At 46.3% G+C, this 13640-nt stretch overlaps 1 protein-coding gene across 2 annotated transcripts in view; it reads left to right on the top strand.

Moving 5' to 3' along the window:
• glg1b (golgi glycoprotein 1b) overlaps positions 1 to 13640 on the top strand; it is a 43311-nt gene that overhangs the window by 4305 nt on the left and 25366 nt on the right. For both annotated transcript variants that reach the window (XM_062548706.1, XM_062548705.1), the window contains exons 2-4: positions 8023 to 8052; positions 10397 to 10483; positions 11917 to 12132. In XM_062548706.1, the coding sequence (XP_062404690.1) occupies positions 8023 to 8052; positions 10397 to 10483; positions 11917 to 12132 (333 nt within the window). The remainder of the gene's footprint in view (positions 1 to 8022; positions 8053 to 10396; positions 10484 to 11916; positions 12133 to 13640) is intronic.

Here is a 13640-nt window from a genome sequence, read left to right as displayed (position 1 = left end):
GAGAATGCCGATGTGTCATCATGACTAGTATCTCTTGGCTTTCATCTGCAAGGGAGGAGCTGGGCTTTGGGGTAGGGGGGGGGAAATGTCGACAGCTTATCTGAAGGTTGAGTTGGGGAAAAGAAGGAAAAAGAAAGCGGTTTCTGGTTTCATCAGTTCTTGGCAGATGAGCAGGTAGACCTAATTTGGGGGGAAAAATGTCCAAAAGCAATGTTCGGGTGCAAATCTTTATTTGTATCCCAGCGCTTTGAGGTGACTGTTCCCGTGTTCTGCTGATGAGAAACAGGTGTAAAAGGCGGATCTCCCTGAATGATTTATAAATGTTTTGCTCAGTGATTTCCACTTTTCTTTTGATCACAGAGTGCAAACTTGAGTGACGAGGGACATTGGGACCTCAGTCTGACTAACGATGCATGGCAGCCACGAAAGCAAAAGGGAAGACATCACAACAGCACTTTTATTATGGCTCTCTGGCTCGAGGAAAAGCAACGCTCGTTTCACTGTGATGTTCTTGCGCCGCCTGCACCCGGCTGAACCATCTTAATATGTGCAAATGCCGCCACCATGTCCATTTGCATGATTACAGACTCTCACTGGCTTGCGTAGGAGTCCACAGAAGGTGTGAAATGAGGTTAGGCTATGGCTTTGCAGTTGCTCTTTGAAATGTAATGTGCTTTTTAATCACATTGGAGAAAATTGAGACAGCGCCGGTCGTGACAGCGCCGGTCTTTTAACAGTGTTTGGAGACTCTGTCAATCAAAGTCGTTGCCAGCGCTGGGCGGGTATCATTAGGTTTTATTTTAAATATTTCACTTTTATTTCATTTCATTTCAAGTGACGTACACTCTGAGTGCCACTCTATTTGAACAAAAGGATATGAAAATGGCTGGTATCATTGAAGTACATAAACAGCCTATATGTAAAATGAATTTGTCGAGGTTAATGCAACGGGCACAATCGTTACATTGTATGCCAAGACTGCAATTGGATTTATTTATATTTGTCCGAAAGCTAACATTTTAAAATCTCTCTAGTTTACTCCTTTTCCCAAGATATACACAAGCTACCGCAGGTTCTAAATAAACCTAGTTGCCAGCAAGAGTACTTGGCCCGTACTTAGCAACTCCCGAGTGCTGGAGAACTACTGATATATTCAGCCCTTGGTGAAAGGGCACTTTAGGATAAAGATGCAGTTGTCTGTGTTGTGATATTTCTGTGTTATCTTGCGGTCGCAGTGCTCCCCCTCGCACCCGAGGATTGATGGTTTTGTGGGGCTGAGCCAGATAAGGCCTCCCACTCAACACTGGCTGCCAGAGATCCATCTCCATCTCGGCAAAGAAAAAGGCCGAGTCCGATAAAGAGACCGACCAGGAGCCGACCAGTATTGCCGCCTCCTTGCGTTTTACCAGGAAGGACGGGAATCAAAGCAGTCAACGGCCTAGAATAGAGCTAGTCTGTGATTGTGGCTGGAGTTGTGCATCACTATTGTGGTTGGCATTTAAAGAGTTAAAATAAATAGTACAGCAGACCAGTGATGGAGTATGCATTGGAATTTGTCAGTGTCAAGTGTCAAACATTTGGCATGTTTTGTTTTTCAAGTGGCCTTCTCATCTTTTGTCAGTCTCCAGCTATCAAAAAGGATTTTGAGACAAACATTTCACTTCTGAGGTCAGTCGTTTGCTATCTTTCCTTTAGAGATATCAGGCAGGCACCCACTTGCTCAGCCTCTGGTCAGCTTTATCGATGCTGTGGTATGGATTGCACTCGATACTGCAAGGCTCCCCACACACGAAGAGCTCTGCCTCTTAACTTTCCTGTTCGGATTCTCATTTGTTTCCTCCCACCACTGCTAATTAAACATTTGCTGTTATCTAGCTGTGTGTGTGTGTGTGTGTGTGTCTTAGTTTGTTTGCGATGTACCTCAGCCTCCAGTGCTCCTCCCAGGCCCAGGAGTCTTGCTCCTGGTGCTCCCGAGTCTCTTCTCACACTTCAAGCTTTTATTGGTGTGGTCAGATAAAACCTTTCCTGACATGCAATGATTCCAGCCTCTTAATTGCTCTCAGAGGCAAAAGTCGATTTCCTGTGCTCGACTTGCACATATTACCCTTTCAAACAGGAGTCCAATTTCAGGGACAGGCTCTCACCCCTTGCTCCTTTAATCTCTAACTGTCTGACCACATAATCACTAAGGAAATGTTCCTTTCTTAGTTTTAAAGGAGGGAAGAACTGTACCCTGACCCAAACCCAACGCGGTTGGTCCTTTGTTCAGTGGCGGAGGATTCAGACAAAACACTCCAGAGGGAACAGTTCAGACAGGTTCATTTGTAGTGGCAGAGTGCTGCGCTTGCATTCTTTTTGCGTGATTTAGGAAAGCTGTGCAGAGTTGTGCTACTTCCCCTGTGTAAGCAGCCCCAAGGCTTTGGCTCCGTCTGGATTCAGAGCGAGTGAAATAAAGAGCACAAACACTCAACCAAATCCTGAAAAGGCCTGATAAACCGTTGGTATATCAGGAGCCCCCTGCGAGAAAATGACACAGAGGAGTTAAAAAAAATGGCTGTTCAGTGTACGTTTATTTTTGGTGAGTTCTCTCGCTTCCTTTTTTCAGCGCATAGTTTTCCTTTAATAAATTTTTTTCCCTTTTGGTCTCTCTCTTTCTCTTCCCTTCCCTGGTCTCTACTTAACTCTTGGAATGAGCAGTATTGAAAGACTGGAGAATTTCTTTGGCTTGAGCACAGCTGCTTTGTTTCCACAACACTGACCATCTCCATGGGTGTGGCGCTTCAAGTAATGTTACGGCATCCACAAGCCAACGTTGTACTCCCAACCGTGACGTTAAAGGAAAGTCATTGAACTCTTTTGAGGTGACACTTTGAGCCACTGCGGGACTCCTAATGAAGTGGAGAATAACTGATTAATTGCTCCTAATAAACAGTGTGAATGATGCTCTTAATAGCTTGGCACAAAGCCGTATTTTTCCTGCACAGCAGCCTTAGTTTATGGAGGAATTATCCTGCGTGTGGCTGGTAGAGCAGCACGTACTTTAACAATTGAACAGCTGGCTGCCCCCATGACCTCCATCTCGTGGGATAGCCTACTGCATCTCCACCTCTCTCTCACCACCTGTAGACGTTGGTAATTGGACGTCATGATGTAGATCTCCTTATGCTCCCTTTTCATACAAAAATGAATACGTCTGTTTCATGTAATGAGACCTGATGACACCATGAACACAGAGTACGGACAGAAGGTTCAGTCTGTGTTCATATCCATTTTCATGCAAAAAGAGTACCGCACGCACATCCAAAAAGATAAAACACTGGGCGCTGGACAGATGCGCAAAAGTTAAAAGAACAGGAAGTCCTCACACCAGAGAATGCTCCTCAGTGTTCTTTAATAATCACTACGATGTGTAACGTTTCGGGCCCCTAGCCCTTCATATCCATTTTCAACCTTGAGTATAAATGAGCCTTTAGTGCTAGGTATCTCCCGCATGCCATTGTGGTTTTAAGGTGTGGTGGTCCTCCCTCTCTCCCATCTGTTGACTGGCTCATCTGGGTGTGTCCCAGATCCTGTCCCCTCTGTGGAATCCCTTCGTTCTGGGGAAACTAAGGAGGAAGTCTTGGCACGATCCGCCTGAAGCTATCCCTTGCAGATGGTGTCGACGCTTAAGGACGCAACTGTGTGATGGGAGGAGACTGTTGTGCACTTGGGAGGGAAAATGTTGGAATTGCATATGGTGTCCTTGGTGGTCTCTTGTTTTCTGTGCGAGTGGATGATCTTTTGTTGCATTTTACTGATCTTCGAATGTCCTCCCTGAATTTTGAACTCCGGAGCAATCCCGTCACCAGAAATATGGTATTTACTAATTTTGGTTGAGCAGAAAAAGGCTGGTTGTTGCCAATGTTAAGTTTTTCTCCAGTCTATTTTTGCATCCATACACACTCAAAAAGACCTGATCAGTCCAAGATAAGCCAATAAAAGCTTGCCTCTCAACAGTGATTTTCCACTTTGCTAGAAACTTCGCTGATTTCCTGTGCCCTCCTCCCCCATCCCCCACTGAAACGCTGATATCCTGTTATTCACATAAAGGAAACATCCGAGCATGTCTTTTGGGGATGGAGGAATTGGTATTCCCCCATTGTAGTGGCGGGATACGTTTGGTTCCGTGATCTGTAAATATCTCGCTCGCTCGCTCGCTCTCACAGTACAGCTGTGCATCTCAGGGGGGGTTCGGTGCCAAATGAGCTCCATCGTCCAGCTTGAGCAACAGGCTGCAGATGAGACGCTGAGCCATCTTGACTCACTCGACAAAACGTCACGCAGTGTTTGGAGAACCAAGCGTTAGTTACTGAAGCACACGGAGGAGGTATTTTCCCCAAAACACTCCTTTTTGACGGGGCTTCAAACGCGGCAGCGAGAGAGCCGAGCGGCCTGAAACATAAACTGAACCGCTCTTAGTAGTCACAGAAAAGCTGGGCGAAGAGGATTTTGTTTTCACAAATGGAAATGGGTGTGTGCGTGACATTTCTGCACAAGCTCCCCAGTCGTCCCCGTCCATCCCCTGTGCTGAAGCCCATTGTAACCTCTCCCTAGCACAACTGGCCGAGGATGAGTCTGAGTGTGGGCTGGAAGCAAGAGGGGTCCGACCCCTCCTAGATCTTTCTGGAGCCCTGCCAGGATTGGACTCCCGTAAGGGGGCTCCGACTCTGAGTGTTGCCCATGTGCCAACAGCTGTGTGTGGTTAAGCCCGACTGGACTGCTGGTGTGGCATTTCACTTGTGTTTGCCTGCGCAAATAGAGCCTGTTTGCTATCAGTAGCATGTGTTTGTCCAAGTTTATCTGTCACTTCAGATCTTCAGCTTTCTTGTCAAACTGTTGGGTGGACTTAGGAGCTATTGCCACTTTGACCTGGTGAGGATGTTGTTTGGGGTATTTTTTTCCCAGCTAGTGTCCCTCATAAGGAAGGATTAGGCAATTAGTCCAGTCAGGCGACAAGTGCTTTAATTAGTGCTCATGACCACAAAAACTGGATTCTGAAGTTTGTTGAAGCAGCATGCCTGCATGTCCTAATGGTGCCATACAATTTAATGCAACCACTTTAATACACATTTTGAGAATATTCTCTATATTTTATCTTTTTTTATCTGTCCAATGTGTGCTTTTTATGCTGTTATACCGATGCTCATTCTCTTTTACATTGATGAGTCTTTGTTGACGTAGAAGGTGTCTGTCATCCTAATATCTAGTGGCAATAAAAGAAGGCAAGACCTAAGATGGATGTGGAAGTGAGTGACATGATTTAAGGAAGGTTTCTTTTAGCCTGCTGACACCCGTTTCCTCTGATCTTGGAGTATATTAGCACTGTGGCTGCATTTCAGAGGAAATAAAGGCTTTAGATCTTTGATCGTTGTTGACTTGTTGTTCAGTAGGTTAGATGATGTTTTTGTACCGTAGACCTTGAGTTTTGTAAAACTAGCCGTGATTAGTGGAAGGAAGGATCAGCATGTGTTTGCGTAATTTCAGCTGATCCAGCACTGCTAATAAGGAAGAGGGCTGAAGACAGGAGGGAGGGAGAGAGGGAGGGGAAGGCTAGAGAGAGAGCGAGACAGAGAGAGCGAGAGAGTGAGAGAGAGAGAGCGCAAGCGAGGGACAGCGGGGGAGAGACGGCAATATGCATGATTCTACAACAGATGGGCTCAGGAAGCAAACGCCATCTCATTTGCATGATGGGACCTAAGCCCGGTGACATTTTGAGAGAGAGAGTGTGTGTGTGTGTGTGTGTGTGTGTGTGTGTGTGTGCCTGCCTGCGCGCCTCACTTGGTGTATTTGTTGTCTGGCAGTGATGGTGAGTGGTGGGTAGCGGTGGTCAAGGTCTGATTTTTATCCTGGTGCTCAGCAAATCCCCGCCGAGGCTCCCAAACACCCCCTGGGCTGTGTTCAGTTCCACCCATGTGCTGGTGTTGGGCCCACACGCAGACCCCGAGGCATTGTAGGGAGCCATGTAGAATTAGGCCAGCTCTGCTCTCGACATCGTTTCTCATGTCATGGCTGGAAACACTGCCACGCAAGTGGAGATGGACGACTGCCTCCTCCGGTTGCATTGTTAGCAGGCTATAGGAAAGAAACTGGTAGGGAATTGTGACTAAATACAAATGATGAATGAATAAAACAATTGATTGAGAGAGCTGAAATGTTACCATCAACACCATTGATGCCATTGTGCGTCCGGTTGTCTTGTGTTAAAACTCGCATGCATGGACTTGTCCACCAAGGTTACTTGGGTTTCTGTCATGGTTGGGCAGAGATGGTTGTACTCGCTGTTCCTTTCTCTCCAGAAATAAGTTCTTCTTTCTTTTACAGTTCTTTCACTTTCTCCAGCATAGCCAGCAGTCGTTGCATTCCGTGGGTGAAAATAAACTGTGACACCGTAGATGACGGGGTGTCAGGAATTAGTGCGAGCTGCCTCTGTGCCTGTAGGTACAGGTCGTTTTTGTGGAAACCCGAGTGTGTTCTCCAAGACAGAATGTTCTTCCCCTGGATGCGTTTTTCTCCATGTTTAGGCTGATTCAGAGCGATCCAGCCAGGTTCTCCGTCGCTGCTGAACTGCACGTGTGTCGGCATACGCAGGCTGTATGAGGTGCTCGCCAGCTGTCTCATTCTCTGGGTAATTGCGGAGAGGGGATCAATTACTCACGTTTAGAGGATAATTTGACTCTTGTTTTGGGTATTGTTGGTGTCCCCATGGGCCTTTGCAGGCGTCTGATTGGGTGGGAGGAGGGCTGGGCGTAGGCAACAGAGCCTGAACAGAGACCAAGCGGAAATGCTCCTGTATTTGCATGCGAGAAGAAAGGGGGGGGGGGGGGGGGGGTCCGGTGACTGTCTTGATTAAACTGTCGTGACACGTCAGTTGAAACGAATTTGTAAGCAATCTTTGAATTAAATGAGATTTAGCGGTGGATTTGGTTTCAGATCACGGTGTTCCAGTTTCAGTTGGTTATGGAGCACAGTGAGAAGGTGCATCTGATTCTGGCCGAGCACTCTGAAGCGTAATGACTTGATGATCTAATGGAGTCTTGACTATGTTTGGTCCTTTCATAGCTAAAACTACTTCTGGCCATATATATATACTGCTGGATGAAGGTGACCTAAGCCTATATCTGACTTTGTGTCGATGTGGTCTGTGTCTGATGAGTCATGCAGCACTTGCGTAATGGGCGCGTAATGATGATGTAACTGCGCCGGGTAGGTGCTCATGTGTGATTGAAATGAGGTTTCGGGGGGTGGGGTGGGGGGGGGGGGGGTCAGGGGTGTCCATTAGTAGCAGCTATGTCATTTTCGAAGCAGATGGAGGAGATTGAGGCGCTCTGCAAAGGTCATCACACTGCCAGGCCTTACTTAAGTGTGACCACTATGCCACTATTAAAAGTTATGCGTATTGAATGTGTGTTGTGGGTGAGGTCTGTGTAACACTGACACGTGTGCAGTGTGGGTACATGATGATGCACTGATGATTGCCGTGCAGGCTGTTAGTTGTGTATCAGAAGCCTCGATGTGCAGTGGCATACTCAGTCTGTGAGCAATGGACTGGAGTAATTCAGCCTGCTCGGAGAGGGCAGGGTAAGAGCCCTGCTGTAATCCGTGAAGCAAAAAGACCTGTCCATTACGGCTTAGTTTATGAATGTCAGTGCTGAATTGTTAAATGCATTCCTGCTTTATGTGATGCGCTCAAAATTGGAAAATAATGGGCTGTTTTGTGGATGTGCTATTTTTTATGTCTGAGTCTGTATTTATGGGTCTCTCTCTCTCTCTCTCTCTCTCTCTCTATCTACATGTCCGCCTGTGCCTCTGCGTTTTTGCAGGTCCCCCCCCCCCCCCCCTTATCTCTTGTCAGTCTGGGATGAGGGGGCTTGTCCTCTGGAGAGGTTTTTGCCGGTTGCAGCTTGCCTCTTGAGTGATCATTAGAGCCCTTGATGTCTTGTCACATCTTAACACATCTCTCTCTCTCTCTCTTTCTCCTTCCAGGACACAGAGATTGCAACAGACTGCAACCATGTAAGTGCTCAAGTCTCTTATTCCCCTACCTCTATGGTTATTCACATCATCAGTGCCAGTCCTCTAGTAATGTTAAAGCCCTTGTTTCCCAATGTCGGACTTACCACAAGCTAAGAACCAATAGAGCAGACTGAAGGACTTACCACCCCCAACTCCACCCCGACCCCCACCGTTGATATTCCAGCTGTACCCCTCTGCTGTTTGGCTGCTTCTCTCTTTTTGCACATTTTATGACCCTATATTCGCTTAAAGCATTGGGCACTTTTTTACCCCTAAAGGGAATCAGTCAGCTTTTTCACCGTAAATAAATGTTAGTCACAGTCAGGCTGTTTTTTTTTTTTATTTAAATGTTATTTGATGATTCAGTAACGCAGAGAAGAGGGTTTTTATAAATGCATTTACTAGTTATTGTTTTCAGAAATGGAACAAATAAACCAGGGTTAGCAGAAGGGTTTGAGCCACATTCGTTGGAGTGCTGAATCACCCACCGGCCAACAATAGCTTTTTACTGTGTGTGTCAGTGATCACCATTCCAATGAGGCTGTGTGCTGTGCTGCAGAAAAACAACACTGAAAACCGCTGCATCAAGAACCCTAGTCCAGCAGCAGGCTGCCTCAGCAGTAGCGGCGGCGGCAGTAGGAGTCTGAAGGACAATAGGACGTGATTCATCCTTTTGAAAAAACCCTCTCATCTCATGGCGCTGGTTGGCTGCCCTTAGCGGCTCTTAACAGCCGCAGAGGGACAGATAGGATTTCTCCCCCCTTTAAAAAAAAAAAAAAAAAGGAGATGATGGATCACTGTGGTGCTGTGCTAGTGGGCCATATGACAATTTAGAACCTGGCAGGACAGATGCTACACCTTATTTGACAAAAACGGAGCTGTGTGTGAGAAGCAATGGTACTAGCGATATCCAGGACAAAAAGGAGATAGGAGTGTTTCTCTCTGCCACCTGATAAGGGAACAGAGGGGTAGAGGGCCAGTCCTTCTGTCGTTCAGTCGTGGCTGAGTCCAATTAGTTTTTGCTTTTTTTTTTTCTTTTTTAAAGTATATATTTTCTGAGCTTTTATCCTCTATGGCGATAGTACTGTTGAGAGTGACCGGAAACCAGTGAGCGAGAGAAATGGTGGTGGGGTCTGGAAATGACCGCAGCTTACAATCGAACCTGGCTGTTGGTGGCCACTTAGACCAGAATATGGTTGGGCAGCACAGAACGGTTACGGATTAACATGTGGGATTGCGTCCAAATGGCCATGGTTTTGGACCAAATTATTAGTCCCTGTAATTTTGCTAAATGCTCCACAAGGCTTCACACCCTACTCCCTCAGGTGTAAATCCCACCCCTCTTTTGTTCCTGTCTGACTAACTAACTCGTTTAATGACAGGGTGAGCTGGGCTGTAGGCTAGGGTCGATGCCTTTGGGTCAGAGTTTCCCCCTCAAAATTATAGCCTTTGAGTGCTCAAGTCAGGACACAGGAAATTATTCTTCAGTAACTTTCCATGTTGTTTTACAGCGGAAGGATTTTTACTGCTCTCTGGTTATACAAACACTCATGGTGTGTTGCGCGACCTTTGGAACCCATCACTTCAAAGGGGGCTAAGTGAACAGTAGCAGTGACGGAATATAAATATAGACGTTCCTTTGTAGCCGCGGCTTACTGACCTACAAAGCAGCCTCCTCGAGTTAGCATACCAGACACTAGCGTGGATATGTCCGGGTCCAGGGAAGGGTCTCTAGTCTGGTCTGGTCTGGTCTGGTCTGCAACCACTACGTTTTCTGCCCTGGAGGAGAAGAATAGTTTTATTGATTTTAAGAAGTATAAATAACCAGTGTTTTTACAAAAAGAAAACGTTCCTGTTTGTTGATTGGCTTTAATCTGAACTCTTTGATCTTTAATGACCCCTCTTTGAAAACTTTGGAAACTGGGCATTTCACAGAATCCCCCAGAGCACAGCATGTTTGAGTTCTCCACGGTCTTATTATAGCCTATTTGTGTGGAGCATGGTGTTGTCTTCTGGGCCGCTGGTCAGGGATGAACAAAAGGGGTCATGGTTCCGCAGGCTGCCCGCAGCTTCCTCCTCAGAGGAGAGATGCTCTCGCCACGTCCTGTCGGGCTTGTTAAACTGGCGGCTCTTGTTTCAATACGGTGCAGTAAACACACACACAGACCTGAATCACCGGCTTGCTGTTTCCCTCTCTGATTGCATCACCCCCACCACCCATCTCTCCTGTGCTTTTCTGCTCCTCTGTCATCTGCAGTGATGTGTGTGTGTGTGTGTGTGTGTGTGTGTGCCTGTCTGTCTGTCTGTCTCACTCGTATACACGCTTGCTTTCTCTCTTTCATAGCTGCTGTGGAACTACAAGCTGAATCTGACCACAGATCCCAAATTTGAGTCAGTGGCTGGGGAAGTGTGCAAAACCACCATCGGTGAGGTGAGTAAGACACACACACACACACACACACACACACACACACACACACACACACACACACACACACCAATAGTCCAATATTAGCTTATCCTCAGGGTTTTGAATGGGTTTTATGTCTAAGACAGAATTAATTGTACATGCTCATAGCACAACTGCTCTTAGTGCTTTAAATGCATCAAGAGTTCTACCTCATAGTCGTAGCTGAGTCGTATTGTACCACAGATGAACAGCACGGTCAGAAAATTTCGCCACAACTTGATGGCTCTGAGGTAACTTCCCCAGTCAAGAAGTTTGCTGTTCATGGCTAGATCATTAGCAGCTCTGGTCGATGATGTGTTACATCAGGCTGTGCTCTGTGGCACACTGTTCTCTGTGAGTGGATGGGTCTTGCTGAGGAGTAAGTTGAGGGTAATTGGACATTGTGTACAGATAACCAACTAAATGCATGACCTCATAAGCTGTGTACTTGAGGGGCTGTCAAGCACACACACACACGCACACACACACACGGAGAACAGATCAACGAACGTGCACTCACGTTGCACACAAACACAGATCGTTCAAAGAAGCACTTATTCTATCTGCCGGCCAGACACTGATCCGCTTAACAGAACAACAGAATGGTCTGTTTGGTTGGTGCTGTCGTGGCGCTTTTGTACTAGTGGAGGCAGAAAGCCGCCGCGCTGATCAAAGAGAGTCCACACAGATGTGAGTGTGGGTGTCCCCAACAATGGAGGCCATCGCTTAATCGCTGTGCTCAGGCGTCAGAACACACAGCGCTGGTGCTCCCTCCCACTGTGATCCTCTTAACAGGCTTTTGTTATGAACACACTGGCGTTGGGCTAATGACTCATCTAGTGCTGTGTTGTGCTGGGGTGGCATTACCCACTGAACCGAGACTGCTCGGGTGAAGTCGGGAGTAAAACTGACCTTGGAAGTCTCTATTGAGAGGAGGAGCATCACTTGTTAAACTGATGTTTGTTTTTTTCGCATGGCACTGTCCTCCTGCTGTGTGAGTGGGTGACTGCAGTGCTAGTGTATTTATTTACTGGATTAAACCCATTTATTTGAGACTGCAGGATCATATCACTCTTGTCTTCTCATCTCATCTAATTTGTCGCTAGTGACCTATCCCATGTCAGTTTGTAACCCTTTTATGTATGTATATATATATATATATATATATATATATATTGTCACATTTGCTGTTTTTTTTGTTTACATTTTTTATAAAACTTAATTCCTAACCGTTAAATGCCTGCTGATAGTTTTTTGTTGCAACGGGAGGCAGTGTAGCATTAGACAGGGTGCTTTATTGACTAGTATTGTGGTTGATGTAACATTTGAGGCAGTTGGGGGAGAAGCTGTACTATATAGTCTTTCGTTGTATGAAAGCTCTTACAGACTGTTTTTTGATGGGGCCCATTCCACAGATTAAAGAATGTGCGGAAGAGGAGAAGGGCAAAGGCTATCTGGTGTCCTGCCTGGTGGATCACCGTGGCAACATCAGCGAGCGGCAGTGCCACCAGTATGTCACCAAAATGACCACGATCATCTTCAGCGACTTCCGGCTCATCTGTGGCTTCATGGACAAGTGCCGCGAGGACATCAACACGCTGCACTGTGGCAGTATTAGCACCGGGGAGAAGGTGAGCTATCTCCACAGCACTCGAACTCCACACACATGCACGCCATCAGCAATATTGAAGAACAGACATTGGGTAGAAACATTTCTCACATATATCAGATAAATGTTTTAGATCTATTTCATTGGCATTATGTATGGTCACACACACACACACACACACACACACACAGTTATAGGTTGTGATGTGTTATATTTTTTCAAATTGTTTGAGAATTGGGACAGTTGTTCACAAATCTTTGGCTATATTGATGAAATGCAGGGAACATGAATGACCTCCTGTTTATCCTATTGGATGTAATTATTCTGTTATGCTGTGTGACTGAAGCCATTGATAGGATCAGAAGTTGTCTTTAGAAGGAAAGGAAAGTGGAACCATTGATTTTATTGGCGTTGACGATGAGCCCTGGGGTCACAACACAGCAGGGCAAAGCCTGCGGCCTCATCCTGCTCCATCAGACGCACGTAATTTGGACTCCGTGACCCCGCTGATAAAAGCACTGAGCCGGAGTGCCCCGCACCTGAGGCCTCTCTGAGTCATTTTACTGCAACGTTGTGACATGGATTCTTCCGGAAGGAATGGCTGTGGGCGCTGGGCGGGCAGACTGTGCTTGCTTAGTCTTTGCTTAAATAGATCGCTATCTTCAAGCTATTTGCAGAACTTACCAACTTACCCCCCCATATGATCTCATAAAATGGGTTCTGTTTCTGCAGGTTGAAAGGCTTTAGTGTGCTGGTATCTCCTGGTTATGTAGGCTAGCTGTTGGGGCTTGACCGCTGGACAAAGCTGTTAAGTTTTCAGTGTGAACAGAGGCTCGCTTGCTGCTCCTTCTTCTTCTCAATTTAACATGTTCTTTCTTTGCTGTGGCCGAGAGAGGTTTCATATTTTAGCGCAAAAGTGTGGTTAACCAGCATGGTGCTCAGTAGACCGGAAACTCGCTCTTTCGTTCTCTTTCGTTCTCTTCCTTTCTCTTTCTTTCTCTTTCTCACTCACTTACTCACTCTTTTTCTCTCTCTCTCTCTCTCGCTCTCTCTCTTTTCTCTCTTTCTCTATTTCTCTTTCTCTTTCTCTTTCTCTTCCCCATCTTTATTTCTCTTTTTCTTTCCTTTCTCTCTCTCCCCCTCCCCTCTCTCTACTTGTCTATTTAGTTTTATGTCTGTCTCGTATTCTGTCTCCATATCTTGTCTCTGCTATCAGCACCAAGCATACTTGCAACATTTGATCCATCAAATGCTGTGTGTGTGTGTGTGTGTGTGTGTGTGTGTGTGTGTGTGTGTGTGTGTGTGTGTGTGTGTGTGTGTGTGTGTGTGTGTGTGTGTGTGTGTGTGTGTGTGTGTGTGTGTGTGTGTGTGTGTGTGTGTGTGTGTGTGTGTGTGTGTGTGTGTGTGTGTGTGTGTGTGTGTGTGTGGAGAAGGGGGATCTTTGCATGTCAGTGCATGTAATCTATATCAGCAATGTCTCTTGCCAGCGTGTGGTTCGTCTTCCAGACAGTTTTCACCTGAGAGGTCTCC

This window comes from Sardina pilchardus, chromosome 11, assembly GCF_963854185.1.
Source record: "Sardina pilchardus chromosome 11, fSarPil1.1, whole genome shotgun sequence".
Lineage (NCBI taxonomy): Eukaryota > Metazoa > Chordata > Actinopteri > Clupeiformes > Clupeidae > Sardina > Sardina pilchardus.
This window is presented reverse-complemented; position numbering and strand designations above follow the sequence as displayed.